The sequence below is a fragment of the Schistocerca serialis genome, chromosome 11, assembly GCF_023864345.2.
Source record: "Schistocerca serialis cubense isolate TAMUIC-IGC-003099 chromosome 11, iqSchSeri2.2, whole genome shotgun sequence".
Classification (NCBI taxonomy): Eukaryota; Metazoa; Arthropoda; class Insecta; order Orthoptera; family Acrididae; genus Schistocerca; species Schistocerca serialis.
The window spans coordinates 76,444,910-76,469,917 of record NC_064648.1 but is presented as its reverse complement, the minus strand read 5'-3'; the positions used below and the strand labels follow the sequence as shown (position 1 = coordinate 76,469,917).

General features: G+C 38.0%; 1 protein-coding gene across 5 annotated transcripts in view; it reads left to right on the top strand.

Moving 5' to 3' along the window:
- Window positions 1-25,008, top strand: part of LOC126426925 (zinc finger protein ZFP2-like) — a 211,505-nt gene that overhangs the window by 123,253 nt on the left and 63,244 nt on the right. For 2 of the 5 annotated variants that reach the window (XM_050089029.1, XM_050089028.1), the window contains exon 7: window positions 5,501-9,506. The exons of the other annotated variants lie outside the window; for them this stretch is intronic. In XM_050089029.1, coding sequence (XP_049944986.1) covers window positions 5,501-7,016 — 1,516 coding nt within the window. In that variant the 3' untranslated portion in view covers window positions 7,017-9,506. Of the gene's footprint in view, window positions 1-5,500; window positions 9,507-25,008 lie in introns of those variants that run through there. 5 annotated transcript variants of the gene reach the window in all.

Genomic DNA, 25,008 nt, shown 5'->3' with positions numbered 1-25,008 from the left:
TTTTTGCAGTTTCTTCAGTTTCAATCTGCAGTTCATAACCAAGAGATTGTGGTCAGAATCCACATCTGCCCCTGGAAATGTCTTACAATTTAAAACCTGGTTCCTAAATTTCTGTCTTACCATTATATAATCTATCTGATACCTTTTAGTATCTCCAGGATTCTTCCAGGTATACAAGCTTCTTTTATGATTCTTGAACCAAGTGTTAGCTATGATTAAGTTATGCTCTGTGCAAAATTCTACAAGGCGGCTTCCTCTTTCAATCCTTCCCTTCAATCCATATTCACCTACTATGTTTCCTTCTCTCCCTTTTCCTACTGACGAATTCCAGTCACCCATGACTATTAAATTTTCGTCTCCCTTCACTACCTGAATAATTTCTTTTATCTCGTCATACATTGCATCTATTTCTTCATCATCTGCAGAGCTAGTTGGCATATAAACTTGTACTACTGTAGTAGGCATGGGCTTTGTGTCTTTCTTGGCCACAATAATGCGTTCACTATGCTGTTTGTAGTAGCTAACCAGCACTCCTATTTTTTTATTCATTATTAAACCTACTCCTGCATTACCCCTACTTGATTTTGTATTTATAACCCTGTAATCACCTGACCAAAAGTCTTGTTCCTCCTGCCACCGAACTTCACTAATTCCCACTATAACTTTAACCTATCCACTGCCCTTTTTAAATTTTCTAACCTACCTGCCCGATTAAGGGATCGGACATTCCACGCTCCGATCCGTAGAACGCCAGTTTTCTTTCTCCTGATAACGACGTCCTCCTGAGTAGTCCCCGCCCGGAGATCCGAATGGGGGACTATTTTACCTCTGGAATATTTTACCCAAGAGGACGACATCATCATTTAATCATACAGTAAAGCAGCTTGTCCTCGGGAAAAATTATGGCTGTAGTTTCCCCTTGCTTTCAGCCGTCTGCAGTACCAGCACAGCAAGGCCGTTTTGGAGTCAACAGTACTGTTCATAATAGTTTACCTACTTTTCTGTATTATTATTTATAATTACTTCTACTCATGCATTACTCCTATTTCATTTTGTGTTGATAACTCTGCACCCACCTAACCAGAAATGTTGTTCTTCCTGCCATGCACCACACTAATTCCCACCATATCGAACTTCAACTTATCCATTTCTGATTTCATGTTCTCTGACTCACCTAATCAATCAAGGGACTTAACATTCCACACTCTCACTTACAGTGATATTGTTTCTTTCCCCTGATGATATCCACCAGAGTAGCCCCCTCCCAGAGATCTTATTGGGAGGCTATATTGCTACTAGAATATTTTACCCAATTGGATGTCATTATCATTAAACTATACAGCAGAGCACCATGTCCTCTGGAATTGCAAAATAATTTCCCTAGCATATGGTATGGTTGTGGCTGGTACCTGTACTACTAGAAAGACCGGCCATCCATCTTCATTAATCTCATGTTAGCGTGTGGACTCTCCGTAGATATCCTTCCATTGCAGTTTTATATACTGTATGTCTCCCAGTTTCATTAAGGCAGGCATGTCACTTCACTTTGGCAAGATAAATGTTTAATATGGTAAGTGGGTGCCACACAACTGAAACATGTCAAATAACTTAGCTATTACCAAAACGTCACAAAATTAGGAAATCATGACATTGTGCCGTGGAGATGCTGATAGACTTTTTAGTAGTACACTAAATATCATATATTCTCACAACACTATAGTAAGTTTTTGTTTATCATAAGTTATTTTTCAGACGTTACACAGCAATTAAGAAGGGCTGGTAGAAATGAGGCAACACATTCTTGAGGAAAATTATGAATAACTAAAATGGTAAGATGCAGTTAAGAGATATAATATTAAACTGAAGTTCATAAGGGTTAACAGCATGTGTTACTGCTCACGTAATCAATCTTGACATGATGCCATAAGTCCCAAATATCACAAGCTTTGTTGTGGGATTTCATTGTGTCATTTAAAGGACAAGAACTCTATGAGAAATATCAGAAAGCTGTATATGAATCAGGAACATATGTGTTGCAACAATTCTACCAGCTTGAACCATGACTGTCCAGCAAAAGACTAGGATATTTGCTGTGTCATTCACTTTCGTTATGAGAAGGTTGTTCCAATGGGACATCTTGGTATATTCAGTGTTGGAAGTTTCACTAGCAATGTCTTCAAGAACACATTTGATGATGGCTTGAGGGTTGTGGCAACTGATGGGGGGTGTTACTTGATGTTCTACTCTATCCCAAAAGAACTAGATAGAAAATACTTGAAACCTACACCACCACCATACTCACTGGAGAAAAAACATATAAGATAATAACTGTCCAAATAATGAGACTTGGCACTTTCAGAGCATCAGGTACAAATACCCTATATCCCATGAATCACATGTGATGCAAATATTGATGGTTTTGTGATGGAACCATAAAGTTCCACAGTGAAAACCTTCAAATTGTCATCTCCCTAATGCCTTGTAGTAATAACACAAAAGCTTATCATTGGTTTAATTACTATTATACTGCAATGGAAAATTCATGTTTTGATAGCACATGTTGAGTAAATGAAACTTTTTATCTGTAGAAGATCACTGTATTTCATGCGAGTCACTTTGTAAATGTTTCAATACTCCCATGCTGTCAGGGCACAGTATCTGACTGGTTTCCAGTGGGGGTAAGGACAGCTGGATGGGCAACCTGTATTATTTGCTGTCTGTGAGGAATAAGTGAGGATTGAGATCAGACACTAGCTGTATGAATTCTTAGGGCAGTTACTCAATGATAACAATAGATTTTGTTTTGATTTGCCAAGATCCTCTTTTGCAAGAAGCATTGCTAATATTGCCCTAAAATTTTGCCAGCCATTTCATTTGTAGGAGATATTAATGTCAGTAATATGTAGGTGTAATACCAGCATCTCCTGGTGCGTTGTGAGATGAGCTATGTCTTCTGATTACAAGTGCTAGAATTTACTTCAGCACAGTTATTTATTTTCTCACAACTAATCTCTAATCCTGCTTCATTATAATTGTAACCTACACACATAGGTATGTCAAAAGGTCACTGAGGTGGGTACCACATGGAGCAAACAGAGGATTGTTTTACCATCTGGAGATATTCAAAATTGCTTACATCTTGCCAGACTATGGTTATTGCAAGGTAGATTCACCACACTGTTGGTGCACTTGTCCTGTTGTGGAAGTGAGTGTCAACCCACAGTATTCACCTCGCGCAAAGCGTGGTGATAGTTCCAATGTTGTTCATCTACAGTGAATATTTAGCCCAGAACAGCTGTCTACGTCATTTCTTTTGTCTGCTGGCTCAACAAAAGTATGAGTAATGATGAGGAGGATTTACTATTGTTGTGATAGCCCATGAAACTGCTGTATCAGTCAGGAACAAATCTAAAAACCTGAGGGGAGAAAAGGAGATAGCTCAGACAGGGTGGATGTAATGCCACAAGAAACCTAGATATGACTTTTTATTTTCAAGTAGTGCCACATAACAGCTGAACTAGAAGGAAAATTTCCGCTTTATGTGAGAAAGCAATCTTGCCTGTTCTACTGAACCCAGGCGAAAATGATACATTGCACAATAATTACTGTAAGGTGTAAGCCAAATGACAAGAAAAATTCGATCAGCATGTGGCATACTTCGTCTGTAGAATCCAAGAAACTGCGCACCCACATCCAGTGTACATTTGAAGGATATTGCTCCACCTTGAGAATGTGAATGGCTGGAATACACTGCCTTTCCCTTATCTGATATGTGGGAAATATGTGTAATTGTGGCTGTGTCCTCCTTGTATATGTTTACATAGGAGTGTTCGGGAAAGTCAGTGCCTGCCATCTATGCTATCTGTAAGCTTTGAAAGTGGGAGGTGTTTTCAGCCACGTTGATTATGGGCACACCAGGCATCTACTCTTATAATCCGGCAGATGTGGAAGCGACTGTATAAGAAATATACCTACATAGGGCATACCCAAAAGGGTATTCAACATACAGTACTGTAGTCAGTGGGATACAATATTCTACATTAACTTAGTGTCTGATGATTTTAGACAGCCTTTTGTAGCCTTTAATGTAAACTTATGTCATAACCTTACCACAACTATATGAGGTGCAGTATATCCAAGAAAACGAAGATTAACAATCTGCAGCACAACTGAGATCATGATTATTTTGTTCAGAGCTTTTAAGGCTAACCTCTATGAGCGAACTCAAGACAGAAATATTTCTTAAAATGTTTCTCTGCATAGCCATCTACGGCAGCAAAATTTCAGTTTTTGATGTAATCAAACTGTAATGTTTCGCTGTCATTGGTTACTTGAAACCACATATCCATCAAAAGACAAAACAGTCAAAAGCAGCAATCAGGATAGAATAATAGCATGCAAGTATGTGCATGCTCCTACACACCCACAGCCATATCCACACTCCAATGACCTCATTGGGAAGCTCAAAGATGTCCAGTTCTATTGTGATGGAATGGGGTAGCTGCAGGTGGAATGATTATACCCAGATATCACACGGGTAGACCATGCGCCTACTGCCATCACTTGGTCGCAGGAGACTATGGTAGGATGGACTGTACATGATTTGTGCTGATGTCACCATTGATAGGGGTGTGTGATTCAGTTGAGGATGTATTGAAACTCCAGGGGACCAGGAGTTGTGAAGATACTATCGAATGGGAGGCTGTAACTGCATTGGCATCCTGCCTGACAGACAATATGTCAATTAGAAAGGGCTAAACATAAGCTGTGCTGCTAACAACGCACTCTAAATTCGGAATAATTTGTGTGTGTCATTCACATTTGTTCATCAGTCTGGAAATTTATGTATGTGTTCGTGTACAGGTGTTGTCCACCTGGTTGATGGCCATACTACCTAGCCAATAATAAATGTGATGTTTGTGGTAGTTGGGGATTCATTTGGAATCAAATAAAATGCCATGCTTAATTGCTTTGTGAAATAAATTTATCATGAGTGCTTTCAAGAATTTATACTCTAAGCTCAAAGTGTTCTCCAAAACAAAGAAAGATCCACTTGGAGAGAGTGATTTATTTTTATTTTAAAATCATTGATTTCTCTTTTCTTTTCCTTTATTTTTGGGAGGAAACTGTTACGTCAAGAACTGAGGGATATTATATCTAATAAAAGTAATAATTTGATCTAAAAGATTGTTGAACAGTATTTTAAAAATATTACAAGACTTTTTTAAACAACAGTACCTACTAAAAAATTAGGAAACCCAGTCAGCACTGAATGAGACTGGTCGTTATTGAATTTCCTGTGATCATTTGCCTTATAAAAATTCTATTGCTCTGGCAGAATGTCATGATAATTTTAAATCACTTACATGTACTGAATAAGTTATCTGTGACACCCATACATTTTTTCTTTCGGTTTATAGTCCCTGATTCTGTGGATGGTGAAATACTGCTTTTTGTATCATGTAAATCAACATTTCACACCTCTTTTCTCCTTCCTCAGTTTCATTCAAAGTGCTGGTGACAGCTGTAACGTTTCGTATCAAGAAGCATTACATCAAGGACTAGTCGATGACGATCAGAAGATAGATACAGAGATGTCAACAGATTTCAGTATGTCTCATAACTATACCAAGTTACGGACTTCACATGAAGACAGCTTATGTGGCACTAGATTAAGTTGTAGCATCAGGGAAAAGGAATTCCATAAGTTTAACTGTAGTTTCTGCCTACAGAGCTTCCCTTCAAAATACAGACTCATAATGCATATCTTCATCCACATGGATGGTGTGCAGGCACCTGCATATGTGTGTAAGTCATGTGGTGAGGTATTGCCCACTGATGACAGCTTGAAAGAACATTTGAGAATGAGTGAGGGTGACCAAGCATTATCAGCTGCCAACAGTGAGAAACTTGAATGCAGTGATTACCATGAAAACATCATCTCCTTAGAAAGTGTACGAGAAGAAATCGTGGAACAGACTGAGAAGCAATCTTCATCCAAGGAAACCACGAAAACTTTAAGGAAATCCTTTAGTGACACAAGCAATACACATACTGTGACACAAGTTGCAGAGCAACTCAGATGTGATGACTATGGAATTTTGTGTACAAGTGATCATGTTAATGTCCACACTGTGCTAAGTGCAAAGAGACGTCACAAATGTGATGTTTGTGGCAAATTGTTTAATCGTTCAAATAGTCTCAAGGTACACGAATTAATACACACGGGAAAGAGACCCCACGAATGCCATGTTTGTGGAAAATCGTTTACTCAGTCGAGCCATCTCAAAAGACATGAATTAATACATACAGGAAAGAGACCCCATGAATGCGGTGTTTGTGGAAAATCGTTTATTCTTTCGGGCAGTCTGAAGGCTCACGAATTAATACACACGGGAAAGAGACCCCACGAATGCCGTGTTTGTGGAAAATCGTTTACTCAGTCGAGCAATCTCAAAAGACATGAATTAATACATAAAGGAAAGAGACCCCATGAATGTGGTGTTTCTGGAAAATCGTTTACTCAGTCGGGCCATCTCAAGACCCAAAACGTAATACACACAGGAAAGAGACCCCACGAGTGCGATGTTTGTGGAAAATCTTTTACTAAGTCGAGACATCTCAAGAGCCATGGATTAATACACACTGGTAAGAGATCCTACAAATGTACTGTTTGTGGAAAATCGTTTATTCGTTCGGGCAATCTCAAGGTACACGAATTAATACACACAGGAACGAGACCCCATGAATGCGGTGTTTGTGGAAAATCGTTCACTCTGTCGGGCCATCTCAAGACCCACTTGTTAATACATATAGGAAAGAGACCCCATGAATGCGGTGTTTGTGGAAAATCGTTCACTCTGTTGGGCCATCTCAAGACCCATATGTTAATACACACAGGAAAGAGACCCCACGAATGCGAAGTTTGTGGAAAATCATTTACTCAGTCGGGCCATCTCAAGAGGCATTTGTTGACACATATTGGAAAGAGACCCTACAAATATAGTGTTGCGTAAATCGTTTCCTCAATGGGGCAGTCTCAAGAAACACGAATTAATACACACTGAACAGGGACCACACAGTCAATGTTGGTGGCAAATCGTTTTCAGAACTGGGTCATCTGAAAATACACGCAGGAATGAGCCCCTACAAATATGATACTTGCGGCAAATATTTTTCTTACTCTGGTAATCTCAAGGAAACATTAGTACACACCGGTAAACGACCACACAAATGTAGTATTTTTGGCAAATTGTATAAAAACTCGAGTAACCTCAAGAAACAGCTATCACTACACACTGAAAAGAAGGCTACACAGATGTGATATTTGCTGGGAATCTTTTAATCCGGTCTATCATCTTTAGAAGCATGCAATAATACACATTACGTAGAGACCACTCAAAGTATTGTTGAGGTCTGTAGACTTAAACATGTTCAAAGGAGAGCACAAGTGCGTTATGAATATTGTTCGCATGTGCTACAGAAAGGTCACAAAAAATACGACAAATCCGTTTTCACAGCTTCATGTTCAAAGAAGTTGCATACTAAATACAATATATGAAGCACACATTGCAATTTTTTGTTATAAATGCTCCATGCTATAACGATCTGTCTACCAGAAATTGGTGCATTGAGAGATATCTGTTACTTGTTTGAGTAGAAGTCCTATGCAGTAATCACGACTCCATATTCTTCAAGAATTTACCAGTATGTTGCTAATTATTTGAAAGAAACTGCCATTTCAATATTCATGAAGCTGTAGGCAGTACCCAGGCGACAGCATAAATGTGTTTATTACACATCCATCACTCAGGCTATTTTTCTCAACGATGGAGAAAGATACAAAAATATCATGATTATGCAAACATGTTACTGAGGTATGCCTTCTTAATAGTAATGCTGTTTGTGTGATCAAAATTTGCACACATGTGAACTATCTGTGCTACTACTACATTAGGAAATAACTGATGGTGGCAAGTATGCAGAGATCAGGCAAAAATTGTAATCATCTGCCTAGTAGCACTTTCAGACTGCAATACAACAGTGCTTCTGTATGGTATGGACTCATTAGTACTCTGTTAGTTTTCCACTAGTAAATTGGACTATATGTCTACACACACCTCACACAGTTCCCATTTACTGCAGGCTATCAGTTTGTTGCTGTGTAGTTGGTGTGCAATAGCATCCCAAATTCGTTTCATAATGATTTAATGAGGTGGGAAAGACAACAGTGTGAGCTATCATGATGCTCAAACCATTACAGTGTGATTCTGACCTTGTGATTGTGACCAGGGAATACATCAACCATTAAGTGATACAGAGGTTGCAATTATGTTCGTGTTCTCCACATCTGTCATGGTGCTTCCAATTATGACCAGCTGTTTCTTGGCGTCTCATATGAATATCCCCTATAGCATGACATTGCCCCCAACTTTCTGCACCTGTTGTGTTGTGCATGTGTTGAACGACTGTTCATCTGGGTGATGGCACATCAGGGCACAACCATTGACCTGGTCCACAAGAAATGTCACTTATCCCAACACGTGACACATCTTTATTGGTATGCAGTCCAATCTCAATTATCCCATTTGTATTACTATAGTAACTGACAATGTTGTTAGATCAACATGGGAATACAAAGCTGTTATATAACTTGGGGCCTCATGTTCAACAGTGTCTGCTGAATAGCTTGAAACTCATGTGCCTGCTCAAGCATTTTCTCCTGTCTCCACAGATTGCCATCAATCCCATTTTACAGAGCAGCTAGGTTCTGATCTCCTTGTTCTAGGTAATGCATGGTAATCCTACAACCTTTTGTCAACTTGTGGATATACCATCTTTCAAAGATGTTCCATAGAGGCTAATGATAGAAGCATCTGAGCAGCCAACCAGATTCACTGTTTTTAGCTGCACTTACCCAGGCACCAGGCAAAACCATCTGCTCTTTGGCAAAGTTATTTATGCCAGTTTTTTACACATACTGTAACTAGAATGATCACCCATTCATTGCTGGTTATATAGTTTCGTTACTACTTGACATAACAAAAATGCCACTGGGTAGCACACACTCCTCCTAGGGAAGTGGGTATAATGATTTGGATCAACAGTGTATCTTGACACAAAAGGATCTTTTGGTAAATTATGTAGTAATTCAAATTTTCATGTTTCATTAAATTTTATGCCAATATACTATTGTCAGTTTAAGTGCCATATTTCTTGTGAAAAATATTTGTATTAAAAATCCCTGTACATAATTCTGATTAAATGATGATTAATTCTATGCATCAAATCTTTTAATTATTTGTCTGTTTTTAAATATCATGTAACTACTGTACAAACATCAGTGGGAAAACTGTCATGATGTAGTGTCAGATTATAATTCCAATTGTTTGTATAAACATGAGGACAGTTATAAGAGCTCAGTGTGATTACTAGAATATGAATTTAATCCAAATGCATAATTTTTGTTGTAATAAGTTAATTTATTAAATTTGCTTTCTTTCTAATTGCTTTGTTTTAACCTGATTTTTTTCGTTGTCTTTTATCTGCTTTAAACATGATTTCATAGTGTGTATTTTCCATAATTTCTCTGACTAAATGTGAGGTTTTCAGAAATCTTTACTAATGCTTTGTCTTATATTTCATAATGTTTGTTTTTGGTCAGTGTTTTCGATTTCTCACCAATTTCTTATTGGTGTAAGGTAGTTCGTTTATTAAGTTTTGTCATACTTTCCAAAACTTGAGACTATTTTTATTAAGTGATAGGCATTTCTGAAGTTTGCGACACTTTCAGCTGTGTGTCTTTTTACTGTAATGAGAATGTATCTCTCATGATGGTTCTTGCAACATAATTGTGTGCTGCTATCTAGGCTACAATACTGCAGTGGCTTTTAAATATTTAGGGAATGCTGATCTATTCATCGTTTGTCGACTCCCATCCTCATACACACTTCATTAGAAATTTTGGTTGTGACTTGGAAGGAAATTGCATGGATTTTAAATTGTTTCATTCTCATTATAGTAATGTTGTTACACTATTGTCTCCAGCTACTTATTTGCATATTTCTACTTCAGTTCCTGTTGGTACTGTGCTTTTTGTGGTTGGTCTATTTTAATCAAAACAAAAATATTTTGTTCTCTCAGTAATGCTTGCTGAGACAAACATCATTACTATTATTATTCAGGTAAGAACAGAGCCTTGAATTCACAAACTTACAATACTATACTCACATGAAGCTTAAATTCTGGCTTGTAACTCTTCTATTTTAATGGACTCATCACTGAAAATACACTTGTGATGATTCTAAAGATTCTGAAAAAAATTAAGTAATCCACAGTGATTTATTAAAATAAGAGTTCAAGTGACAGAAGCAATGGGAAATATTGACAATAGTACTTTGTCAAAATAAAGTGCCATTAATTGTTGTAATGTGGTATTTATATAATAAGACTGAAACAAATGTCATTAGTAACCGGTTATTATTGCTGTCATCATATGATGTTCCTGACCACTTTTAAATGTTTTCTGCTGAAATATATGTGGCAAATTCCATAAAGGCTGTAATGAATGTCTTCACATTATCACCACTGCACTTCAAGCTAATATGCGTGGCATTTTATAACCAAAAAGTTCTTAGGAACATCATTTAGACACTATAATTGTTGCCTTGCACTCCTGTCCAAAATGGATCTTTTTGAAACATGTATTGTTAGACATCTGTCGAAAGACTAATGTTAGTGTTATCTTGAGTCCAAACTGAATCATAAATCAAGAAACTATGATTTTAAATATTGTTGTTAACAGAATTGGAGTATTTTTTGTTTGAAATTACTTTAGTGAATGAAGTTTGTTGGAAGATGATACAGGTTTCATATAAAGCTAGAAAAGCTGCTTTTCACTAAAATATAAAATTGTGAAAATAGTTTGCAGATTCATGCTACTTATTTGGATTCTGTATTACGTATTCCTGCTATTAAAATTTTTTATGGTTCATGTTTAATGTGGCTACGTTTACTAAAGGTAAGTTAAATAGTTTGCCACATAGGACTGCAGGTGTAGCTCACTCATACATTTATACCCATAAATTTGTACACGTTGGAGCTAGGCAGTTGCACATCGACATAGTTTCATATCTTTGGTTACAGTGCATGGCACATGAGATAGATCTATGCAATTCATACATTGTCTCATAAAGAACAGATTGAGATGCACCAGTATCCCCATGTGGATGTCCCATTAGCTAAGTCTATTTGATTATACTCAGGTTAGTTGATTTTCAACAAATGTTACCGTAAAGCATGCTATGGGACATTTTTTAAGCATTTGCATTACTACAAATAATTATGATCTCTCCAGAGTTAGTGCCTCATCTAATAATGGGGTACACGAAAGGAGCCTGCCTGAAGATTGCAATGTTTGATGATAAATACAGAGATACGAATTGCAATCATGTGTACCCTGGGAAATGTCAGAATAACCCGGCAGCCGATCCTTTCACACCAGAAGTATTAGAGACATCTAATCAACAGTCGTTTTTGGGCCAGTGTTGACTATAATATCCATGAATATTGAAGGAATACCTTCCTGCAAGCAACAACTCTTGCAAGACATGTGCCACACCAAGTACTGTGATACCTTGTGTTGAAGAAATATATAGATACCCAGCAGAGATGTCCTTCTGTTCCTGGAATGAAACTGGTTGCTGAAACACATTATGTACAGTATGGAAGCGCCATCCTTATAAGACCTGACCTTGAAGTCTGTAGTATTCGTCGGTCAGATAAGAATAATGAAATTATTACTGTTAAGTAACTGTAGAGTCACATCAGCATATAAACCTCCAGCAACAGATTTTTCCTTCACCCCACCTGAAAATTTTATTACAGGGAAATATTCTATTGTGATACCTGATATCAACAGTCACAGCCTTGCTTGGGGGTACAGTCAAGAGGATCAAAATGGTGAGGCTGTCCTCATGTGGGCTGAAACTTTCCATCTCTCACTCCTTCATGACAGCAAACTACCTCATTCCTTCTACAGTGGACACTGGTTAAATCCGTATCTGCTTTTCGTTAGTGAAAGTATTTTTAATACCTGCACTAAATACGTCTCTAAGCTCATACCGAATACACAACGTCGACCTATTATGTGTCAAGTTCTCCCATAAGTAAGACCTCATGAAATCCCTTTCAGACGAAGGTACAACTTCAAAACGGCTGATTGGCAGAAATTTTCAAAATTATTAGATGAGAAAATTTAACTATAGGTCTTGTGATAGATCAATATGAGAATTTTGTTAACATCGTTAATGCCTCCTCCTGAGCATCAATTCTAAGGGGATGCAGAATGAACTATATCAAGGGTATAACCCCTGAAACGACCTCTCTTCTTCAAGAGTACTACAGGGAGTTGGAAGAAGATCCTTTCAGTGAAGCCACATCAAGCCTTGCACAGAATGTCCTCTCTTTAATATCTGAGGCTAAGAAAGAAGAATGGATACAATTAATGTCAGACTGTGACGTGAGTAAAAGAAGCCAAAAGGCCAGGAGGCTATTACATCGTCTGAGTAATGATAACACTCAGGTCAACACGTATGTTAATATTAAACCAGACCAAATTGCTTACCAACTCCTGATTCATGACAGATCAACTAAACCCACAAATATAGAGAGGAAACAATTATTCAGGCAAACAGATCAAGAGAATAGTGTCTTATCTCCATCTTTCTTTCGTGAAGAATTGAATTCAGTCCTGAATAAATGTAAATTAGACGTTAGAGCTGAACAAATCAAGAATTTTGGTTCCGCTAAAATGCTTTGGTTACTGCAATTTATGGGAAACTGTATTTGAGAGAGCAAGATCGCTAAAGTAGGCGAAAAATCAAGAGTAACTGCCATACCGAAACATGGAAAGGATAGGAAAGATCCCAAAAATTATAGACCACTCTCTTTACTCTGTCACCTCTACAAAATACTGGAGAGACTTATTCTTCAGAGAGTGATTAGAAAGGTGGAGCATCTTCTAATACCACATCAAGCAGCTTCAGAGAAGGGAAGAGCCACACATCTTAAATATTAAACTTAACACAACATATCGAAGATGGCTATGAGAAATGGCTCATTACAGGTGCTGTGTTCATCCATCTATCCACAGCCTACGATATGATCAACCATCGGCTCCTTCTAAATAAAGTTTATGGCATAACTAAAGGCTTCACATGCATGTGCAATATTAGAAACCTTCTCCAGAATTACAGATTTATTTATTTATTGTGGGATTTCAGGGTAAGAAAAGTAGGTGGAGAAATCAGAAAAATGGGCTTCCACAAGGCAGTGTGCTTGCACTGCTATTATTCAACATCTATACCAACGATCAACCTATCTCTGAAGGAACCTTGAGCTTTATTTATGCTGATGACTGCACTATCACCACTCAGGCTTACTGTTCTCAGTCTGTAGAAGATTTGCTATCAAAATATCTGGAAAAATTCACTGTTTACTGTTATGGGAATTACTTGAAACCTAATCCTGCCAAGACTCAGATCTGCGCTTTCCACCTGAAGAATAAACGGGCAAATAGATCGTTAAATATATCCTGAGGAGATACCGTACTCGAGCATAATCCTACTCACAAAAATCCTAGAGTAATACTGGATTGCACGCTAACATATAAAAAGCGTTGACTAAACACCAAACAGAAAGTGGCATCCAGAGATAATAACAGTGCGAAAATTGACAGGTACATCATGGGGTGCTAAACCATGCACCGTGTTGTTCCACTGCTGAATATGCATGGTACAGGTCCAATCATGCCAGGAACGTAGATGAGGCTCTAAATCAGCCTTGCAAGATTATCATGGGTTGCTTAAGATCTATTCCTGTGGACAAACTCCATTGCCTCACTGGCATAGCTCCTCCTGAAATGAGATGTTAGGTAGCTGCGAAATATGAGAAAAGTAAGGCCACAACGAAGGAAGCCCAACCACTACATGAGGCTGAAATTAAGAAAGAGCTTCTTGACAACTATTGAGGCTCTCATTGAGAATCCACATGTGGCAAGGAACTTGCGATGGCGGGAGAAATGTCGGTATGTGGGAGAATGGATCGCTCCAAACAAAGAACTCCCTCATAGATATTCAGAGAAGTGGTCAATATGGGGTCTCTCAGTAGATTATGATCAAACACAACGTTCAAGACCAGTCTGCAGACTTGGGGTTTCTCTGTAGACTCAGTTCTTTGCCAGTGTGGCGTTGAGCAGACTAACAGCCATTTCCCCTCAGTGTTCCTCATCACCAACCACCTGCACCATGCAAGACCTGTTGAGAGCTACACCAAATGCACTTGACGTGTCCAATTTTTGGTCTTCTTTTGTATATATATTTTTGACACTTCTGTTCTTTTGACATGACAAATAAATAATCTAATAATAGTAACTTCAAGAAAAAACTGTATCATTTGGTTTTAATGTCCAGTGGAAAAAAAGATGATTAATATGTTAGTGGAGGAGATATGACAAGATGGTTTTTGGTACAGTGATATTAGCAACGAAATGAACCTAATACGGCATCCTTTTTGTGGTTAACTAGATGGAATGCCACAATCATAGCATTAACTCTCATAATTTTGCAGGTACGAAGATGCACAACCTACTTAATAGAAACACAACTTGATATTCCTTCTGACAAGAACAGAGACAGTAAGGATATGGTGGAAAATATTAGTACTCTGTGTATGAAAATTAGCAAACACTAAAAGGATGATGGATAGCAGCAGCTACAAGAGTTGTGCCTGAACAAAAAGAAAAACGAGTGAAATCCTAGCATGAAATAGTATCAGCATCATTTGAGGGAATATAGGAGCTGCTGCAGTGCAGAACACCAGGTGGATTGTGGACAAGATGTAGTTGATGGTTTCGTGATTGTGTGAGGGCCAATTAAGTCATAAATGTAGTCAGAGAAGTCTGCAGTTATTGCAGTGCTAGTTTCTATTGGGCCCTCCAGGAAAGATAAAGTTGCCAGTCTCGATAGAAACAGGGATGTGTCAGCTGCTCTGTAGCAGAGATAAAACACAATTGACGCTGTTGTAGATGGCACAAACCATGTTTGATTTAGCACAAGTAAATAAAAAAAGACTCACAAGCATATCGGACTAAATCAACTCCCCTGTACCAGCATGTGCACCTAGCTATGACTGAGCACAGAAAGTGGAACCGTAACGACAAAGAAAAGACAGAAATTAATATCTAGGGATCCTTGTTGGGACTGGCACACAGAGTTGTACATTCTTAACCTTTCACCCTTTCGAATAGGCTACGAATGTAGGAGAAAGGACATTGTTAGGGGCGAAAAATTAAAGGGCAATAGTGTATGTTCAGATCTGAGTTTGGTTTATATTACAATAACAAAATAAAAAAAATCTGTCCATAATAAATGGTTTGCTGGCTATTAGATGTCCCAGGGTAGTTGTTGTGGTATTCCAGATCTGGCAGAACTGTTGAAGTGACATACTCAGGAAAAGAAAGTATTTGAAACACTTGGACAGTCGTAATGGAAGGAGTCTTCAGAAATAGTGTAGTAGTAGTAGTAGTAGTAGTAGTAGTAACAACAACATAAATAAAAAGGCTGTGTTGATACTGAGGATAAATGTAGTAAGCAATAATAATTTTAACTGTGGGAATCAAAATTAATTAGAAGTACAAAGTGCCAATACAAAAAAAAGCTCTGAGCAATATGGGACTGAACAACTGTGGTCATCAGTCACCTAGAACTTAGAACTACTTAAACCTAACTAACCTAAGGACATCACACACATCCATGCTCGAGGCAGGATTCGAACCGGCGACCGTAACAGTCACGCGGTTCCCGACTGAGCGCCTAGAACCGCTAGACCACCGCGGCCGGCAAAGTGCCAACACATTTACTATGAATAGAATGATATTGTGCAAAACTTACAATATGTTCAAAAATGGTCGAAATTTGAAAATTTATTACCCAGTCCGCAACAGAATTAAAAGAAAGAAGAAAATACAGTAAAAGGGGACAAATTCAAAAAAAGTGTGTACATTGTTTTAGAAACTAGTATTCCATATTTTGAGAGACAGTAGTATATATCATAACAAGAAAAACCGTGTAGGAGACATAGGCTCTAAAATACTTACTGTACCTTAAGGGGGGATATAATGGAAAATGCAAACATTTATTTAAAAATCATTACAGCCATATTTATTAATGTACAAATCTAAAATTTTACATGTGTAAACCAAATGAGCTGTGTTTTAACGGAAAAATATAATAAAATATGCAGGAATAATATTTTGCAAGAAATTTAAATTTTTTATTTTTTATTGTCTTTTTTTATGAAAAACCTCAACTCAAATTCTAATCATGCAATTAATCTGAAAATTCTATTTCAGTGTTCTGAGAAGGTTATAAGACCTCTGAACTACAGTTATTAATTTGTGGTACAAATTGTATTATTAACAGAGTTTCTGATTTTACATATCCAAAATAAATTTTTTTCTACATATCTAAAAATATCTACATATCTAAAAATTTGAATTTAATAGCAAGCAGTTCCTGAAAATTTCATGCATTAGCGCATATACTTTCTGAGAAAATGTTCTAATAATGTGAGAAATGTAAAACAGAGACATGAGGTTCAAAAATTTTCTTATCATACTTCTAGATGTAATAAGCTTACCTCAGTTTTAAAGTCGTCCATACTGATACATCCTCCAGATTTTTTATCTTTTCTAATCTTCCTGCCCCTTTTTTACAGGTCAGACACTGATCTGTTAGCTTTCTTGACCTAGCCCTCATCGATGGTGTAAAATGATTTTGTTTCAAACACACCAGGATCTACACCAGCTCTATCCATCACTTCAGTTCTGCCATTATTTCCGTTGTTGTAACATAAAACTGCGTCATAGACACCTACTTTGAGTACTTCAAGTCCACAGAATGTTCTTTTTGAGCATTTAATCCACATTAAATTCTTGAGACTTTCATTTGCATATTGTGTCTTTGCTTGAAGACACTTCCTCAATAAATCAGGGTTTGCAAGAAACATGAACATGAAAACTTTACAGCCTGGCAGAGAAGCTCTAAATCAATAAGTCTGAATCCAGTGGAATCCATATCAACATCATTAACCTGTACAATTATCCAGAAGCTGAGAGCTGAAGCTGAGAGCTTATGTTCTTCAATTCGAGTTGCTTCCTCTTTTTTGTTAGTAAATCGATTTCCATGAAACCTCCGTTTCCTATACACTGTTTTCCACCACCCATTATGCGTAAATCTTGATTTCCACGTAAAGTTTGGCGAATTCAACCCACACCTACTAATATGTGTTATTATGGTCAAAACGTAAATAAACCACATGCAAGAAAGTTTTCAGGCAGAGGTATAGATGTCAGCCGAAGATATCGAAAGAATATAGCCATTACACTGATAAAGATTCCGCTGAAGCAAGAAGTTTCCCAATTGTTGGAAAAGGTGGGAGTGGCTGCCAGTGCAGAGTTAATCAGTTTAATAATTTAAATGCCTTTCTGAAGTTGCTATCACGGTGAAATTCACACAAAACATAGATTAAACTCTGTAGATCAAGAAAATAATGGTTTTTAAAAAAATCGATTTTTTTGACCAAAACCCACTACATCCCACCGCAAGAGATAAGAGTACTTGTTGATTTTCGTGCTGTGAAACATCTCTTCTCCTGCAAGCTCTTTTTTTCCAAAAGCTACCAAACAAATTGAACAGTCTATAGAAGGTAGTAAACAAATGAGTAGATTACAACAAGTAAGACAACTGTATTCTGTTATTGTGGGACAGTAGAGCTTCCAATGCATCTGCTAATGTATACAGCCAGCATTTGTGAGCCATCACTGAAGGACGTGTCCAGTATGATGTCCATTCACAGTAATGCAAGCTTCTATCTGTCTCTTAGGGAATCTTGGGTAACCACATCCTGTGGAGATACTCTCGTGTGTGACAGATGTGTTGGCGGATATTGATGATGTATTTTTGTAGTGTCTGAACATTGTTAATGGCGCGTCCATACACCAAACGTTCCAAGTGTCCCCACAAACAAAAATTCAAGGGATGGTAGTTGGGGGATTGAGCTGGCCAAAGTACTGGGTCACCTCATAAAATCCATTGTCCAAGTGGCGTTCTCATACATTCAGCAGAAATTGGCCTGATGCTCCATCTCCATTCGTTGGTGGAATGCTATATTGTCTATCAGTGCAGACAAGTCAATTGTTAGGAATTAACGATACCTCATACCAATCAACATGTTTGTTAGCGTTTGGTAGTATAAAGGTTGCAGTAGAAGAGCTGATGTGTTTCACAGTGAAGAAGATGAACAAGTTCTCATAGTTCTTACAGTATGCATTTTGAAGTCCATATTGACTGTACATTTTTGTCTTGTTTTGATTCATACTACCACATCTAACAAAGTGGAGTACTTTTTTAACACCCAGTATACAGCAGCATAAAATTATCTCACAAAAACGAAAAACAGAGGTATGCTGTGTCAAAATCAATTGTGTGATGCACACATGCTGCGCTGTGGAGCGACCAGTATGGCTGAAAATAAACGCACTTCATATGCTGAGATCAGAATGCAGGCAGTTTTGTATGATAATATTCACCACCACTTGCATGGACAATATGAGGATTTTGGTTGTGTGCTTTTTTACCATTTGTGTGCATTTTACCAACTGCATGTATTTCATCAACTAGATTTTTATCATGAAATTTATACATGCAGAGTGCCTTTTATGCTTTGACTTCATGGCAATTTTATAGCAAGTTACAGAAGATCAGATGATGGCAGCATAAGACTGCCATATTGGAGCACAAGAGTGTCTCCACTGTGATGGTGGCATATGAAGTGTGCTCATTTTAAAACCTATTACAATAAAACCTAATATTCCTATGAACTAGGTTGAGAAAAATATAGCAGAGCATTTATGTAAAAGACAACTGTAGCCCTAACTGTTAACAAGCATGAAAAATTACAAATGCTTGTATTAAATATTATGAACATTCTATCTCCCATAGTCACAACTACATGTTTTTCTCTAATTCTTGCTTGCTTTGTCCCATTTTACGATGGGGGTTGACATTTTTGTTTGGGTTGTGGTGATGTTAGTGACAGTGGGTGACTGTGTGCCCTTCCTGATGCCACTATTCCTCCACTATTGAGTTCATATATCCTCTCAGTCTGCATCTAGAGTAAATTTCAAGTGAGAAACTGAGAACATTTTGTTTTAAATTTTTGTGTAGTGAGTATCTGAGGTACGACAACACTAACCAGCCTGTATTTACATAATTGATTCTGGGAAATCGCCTAAAAATCATACCCTGGTTCATCAGCCCTCCATGAGGCAAATTCAAACTAGTGTTGGTTCACCTCCCCAAATCCTGTATGTGGTACATAAACGTGTGTGGCTATCTGGACAGGCTGCAGCATCAGAGTTATATAAATAACAGATAATTTAACCCAATAAAGATGTGAAGCAAATGGCAGCAACAAGAGCAGCAGACATAGAAGAAATTGTAATTACTCATTACCACACATTATAAAAGAAGTACTGTGTAGTTTTTCTGTTTCCAAAAATAACCTTAAAGAATTATAATGGCGGTAGCTTGTTTACTTGTTTTTCAAGAGCAAAGACCTACACGATTTTAATTGTGAACTTCTGTGAAAGACAAATGAATCACGTGAGAATGGATGGTCAGTAGGCCTGCAGTACGTTACTGTAGGCGGTGTTGCAGTGACATGGTGCGTTGATACCTGATTGTTGTCTTAACATTTCGTGATGAAAAAGCATAGCTGAAAATTCCATTTAATCCATAACAAACTACAACACTCGTGACGCTCCTGGAAGGAGGGCAACATCCTCAAGTCACAGGACAGACTCAGACAGTGAGAGCACGCTGGCCTCAGCAATGGCCTGTTATATTGGGCAGTATGTAGAGTCAGGTGAAGCGATGTGGTCAGCACAGCAGCACAGATGCCGATTTAGACAGCGAGTGGCAGCCAGCAACAAAGGTCAGACAGACTTGGCACAGTTACACAGCTTGGACTGAGGTACGCCAGAATGTGCAGAATGAGACTGTAGACTCAGTGTGGATGGCGGTGATTCACAGCGATGATGAGTACCAACACAGACAATGGAAAACAACTACTGTGTTTGCCCACATGAGAAGATAATCGACAACAGTGTTTACATGCTCAGTCGAGTGCACCTTGGCTCTGGAACACAGAACACCAGGTTAGGTGACAAGTGGTGGTCAGTGGTTTGCTAGTGGGTGCGAAGTCATCAGCATTCAGATGCAGTACAGGTAGCAGGCCCACACTTGGCAGAAGCAGAGTCTGATAGTGGCAGCTTTCTACAGATTTAGTGGACTGACGAGGACCTCCCCTCTTAACTATGGTCTGGTGAGGACTCGTAACACCTGTCTAACTTTGGCGGTATGTGTATAAGCTGATGTGCTGTGGTTGGGAAATGGTAGCGCTCCTGATCTGTAATTAATAACAGCGTCGAGACTGACCACAGAGCAATCACGACATCACTGCTCCATCTTGCCTGTCATATCAGCAAGTTCACACCATTGACAGTGCTTTAATGGTGTAGTAACTTCTTTCAGAAGGCCAGGGCAATGTCATCACCCCCCTGATTACGGCTTCTTTTCCAAGAAAACTCATTCATTGTGGTTGCTGAGACTCCCTGCATCACTCCTGCTGTGACATTGCCTATTAAGGTGGTCACAGGCTCTGTGCGTGCCTCCAGGCAAGGCCTTGGTGCAACTGCATTGTGCAATCAGGTAGCCATAAGGCTAATAATTAAAACAGAAGAAAATATCGGATTTCTCACAGGACAAAAATAGCTTACTTTGATACCTGATTCCACTTGCAGACCTGTCTGCCATATGGCAACCACTAACTTTACAACGATTTGCAACTGCATGTGACATAAATGAGACAACATTCTGAGATAGTTTTTGCGTGAAGTCACACTGAACAAGACGCTCAAAAGACGATGCGCACTATCTTCAATATTCGTTACCTGTATAGAAATCACAGTACGAATGTACTAAAACGACAAGTGTTTCGATGTGGGGAAGTGCTAAGGAGTGTTACAGAATAGATCGAATGGAATTTCAGGTAAAATAATGCCCCTAAGCTCAAGTGGGCAGTGCAAGAGTCGACGTGAATTTCTCTGACCACAGACGTCGGGAGGGTAACATTGGTGTGGTATTTACAAAGAAACACTCGGTGGTAGCTGTTGTGTAAGAGCACGAGAGCATGTGAACACCCTCACTTTTGACACCTTTCGGAGTTTTTGATGATTTTCCTTTGAATGTTGGTAAAAGTAATGTAGAAGTAATAATCTGAAACATACGGCGCTAAATCTACCACGCTGCACTACATTGCTACTCCTATAGAGTGTGTGAAACTTGGTTTCACAGTCGAGAGTACACCTTCAGTTGTGCGCAATTTAAGGGGCTTTTGCTCATGCACAACTGGCGTGACGCAGTTGACTTATGGGCCAGATACGTAAGAATTTGATAAACAACGTGCACGGTTCATGGTGTGCACAGCTAGCCCTTTCTATTCGACTAGAAGTTCATGTCAGTGGCCCCAAGTGGTAGCAGACTGCAGCAGACTCTTTTCGCCATTCGCTTCTCATAAATCCCATTACACCGTTGCACACTCCTCAGATACGTCAATTCACTCACTATATAGTATAATTGGATGGGATATCAATAGCTGTTATTCTTACACTGACACAAAAATATATTTTGTAGTATTATCAGTAAGATATAATATATTAAGTAATGGATTTTATCATACAGTATTCCGTTTGAATCACTGAGGACCATGAAGTATATCATTGTCAATTGTGATGCTGTAGCGTGATTTCATGCTTCAGATAGCTGTTGATTTCATGGTGGGTGAGGTTTATCCGTGCTGTAGGCCCACATTGTAAATATGAACAATCGCCAGAAGCTCTCTCACTGGTTTGTTTGATATTTAGTTAAATGTGGGATCAATGATAGTGTGCTTTTGGTCTGTATGGTACTGAGCGCCTCATTTCTATTCTTGTCAATTGATCGTGTTGGTAGACAATACTACATGAATATAATCATTTCCATAAACGGTAGTTTGTGTTAGGAGTTGGTTGTTTAGTGTGCTAGAATCTGCTTTCGTGTGTAGTGTCAACATGAACTCTGTCGAATATGTTTTAAGTTCTAACAGAAAAGAAAATTAGTAGAAAATGTTGGCTGCAATGTAATTAGGGCTTCCCAGATCACCTCCATTGCCTGAGAAAGAGATGAAATCAAATAAGCGTGATTACAAGCGAACAAAGGAGTGTGTAATAAACGTAAGTTGTGTGGGTGTAATGTAAGAATGTCTGATTTTCAGCCTGCCAGTTAATTCGTTAGCTAATGCATGTGATAGGGATCTTGTAGATTTGTCCGAAAAAATTAAAAAGCATGCAGACTGCCATTTGCACAAAAATGCGAAACAGAGAGTAACCCCAACTTGCACATTATTTCGTTGTTGCCCTAAACTGTATTTAATTATGTACAAATTAACCAAATCAATCAAAAACAATTCTTTTTTCAGGCAAGTTTTGCATATTATTGTTATTATTATTATTGTTATTATTATTGTTATTATTATTATTACTACTGTTCTTATTATTGGCAGAGGCTGCAGTTGTGTAACTATGTTGATTATACAGAAGATACTATTAATTTCATACTCTCACTATATATCTGAGTCGGTTAATTTGTGAACACACAGAACGTATGATCATGAGCCAGTACTGGCAACACTGGTGGGAAACAGTCGTTCATTCAAAAAACCTCACTGAATTATGAAGCTGAAAATATGTGATTATTTTCACTTGTTGTGTGAGATACTTTGACACAAGAATGGGAAAAGATCTCTCAGAATAGAACATAATGAGTTTAATTTCAGAGGATTGGAGTACTGCATTCACAAAAGATTCTCAGAGTGTCTGGTGCAGTTGGTGCTGAGACATTAGTACGTATTTCTGAAATAGAATAACTGTTCAGGTATACTGAATCCACCTTGCATACCACATAAATAAAAGTAACAACGAACGGAAAATGTGATACCTTGCAGGAAAACATCGATATTCCTCTGACAAGTAAACTTGTTACAGAGAACTGCTACACCCCTAAGACGGATGGTAGAGCATTGGTGTAGATGTACATGTAGACGAAGAATTGTCATCCTTTGAGACTGCTCCCAGATAAATGGCAGATTTCAGAAAGGAATAGACTGCAAGGCAAAGTTGACACGTCCTTTTCACTCCCAAAGAGTGCCTGATGAAAGAAATATAACAAATCTGGAAACTATTATGGATAGCGAGAAAGAAGACAAACTACATTTCCGACACTACAGAGAATTAAAATATAGTTGACAGATACTACCGACATTGGTGTAAACATATTAGGCTTCGAGTGTTATAAAACACTTTGAGCTTAGACGAAATTAAATTTTTTACCAACAAACACAGAGCAAAGCAGTAGGGGAGGAACAAATAAATTGAAACAGAAAAAAATTATGTTTTTCACTGAAACATATTTAACTCTTTATTCAGGTGAAGAGGCAAATGCTTTCGACAGATCTCAAATTGATTCCATATTTCCAGATATCTTGAAAATTTTTGATACCATTTCTCAGAAGACACTTGTAATTATGCTGCGTGCCTATGGAATGTTTCCTCAGCTATGCAAATGGATTCATGATTTTCTGTCAGAAAGATCATAGTATGTAGTAATCAAGGGAAAATCATCGAGTCAAACAAAAGTGATTTTCCCCTAGGAAGTGCTATAGGCCCTGTACCGTTCTTAATCTACATAAATTGTTTAGAAGATAATCTGGGCGGCCCTCTTAATCGTTGCAGATGATGCTGTTATTTATAGTGGAGTAAAGTCACAAGAAGATCAAAACCAAATGGAAAATGATTGAGAAAAAATATCTACATGATGCGAAAAGTGTGAGATCCTCATCATGAGTACGAAAAGAAATCCGTTACATTTTGGTTACGTGATACATTACTCAAATCTAGGAGCTGTCAATTCAACTAAATATCTAAGAATTAGAATTACGAACAACTTAAATTGGAATGATGACGTAGATAATGTTGAAGGAAAGGCAAACTAAAGACCGCATTTTATTGGCAGAAGACTTTGAAGATGCAACGGATCTGCTAAACAGACTGCCTACACTACATTTCTCCGACCTCTTTTAGAGAGTTGATGTGCACTATGGGATCCTTATCCGGCAGGAATGACGGAGGACGTCGAGGAACACCAAATAATGGCAGCACGTTTTGTAGTACGCGAAATGGTGGAGAGACAGTCATGTATATGATAAGCGAGTTGGTATGACAGTCATTAAAAGAAAGGCGCTTTTCTTTATAGCGAGATCATTTCACAAAATTTCAAGCACTGATATTCTCCCATGAATGTGAAAATATTTTATTGTCGCCAACGTACAGAGGTGGTAATCGGAAAAATAAGACAAATCAGAGAACATATAGATATATTTTACTACGCACTGTTAGAGGGCAGAATGCTATAGAAATAGTCTGAAGGTGGTTCGAATAACCGTCGGCCTGGCAATTAAGTTTGACTTGCAGAGTAATCATGCAGACGTTGATGTATTTCTTCCATGTCCATTGTAATAACCAGAAAAATATACAAAATAATCTTTCTCCCAACAAGGGCACGGATTACTTCCATTAAATTCTTTTGTAATTGCAACCTAAGAAATAAGTGTTTTGGAAGCGATGCCCAATGTCTTTTAGTTGTTATTTACCGCTGTTTCACAGGAACGTTTTGTAATAACTAAAAACATCATTCATCATCTACATATACATATATATCAATATCAGCAAACCACTGTGAAGTGCATGGCAAAGGGTGCGACCTATTGTACCAGTTATCAGTGTTTCTTCAC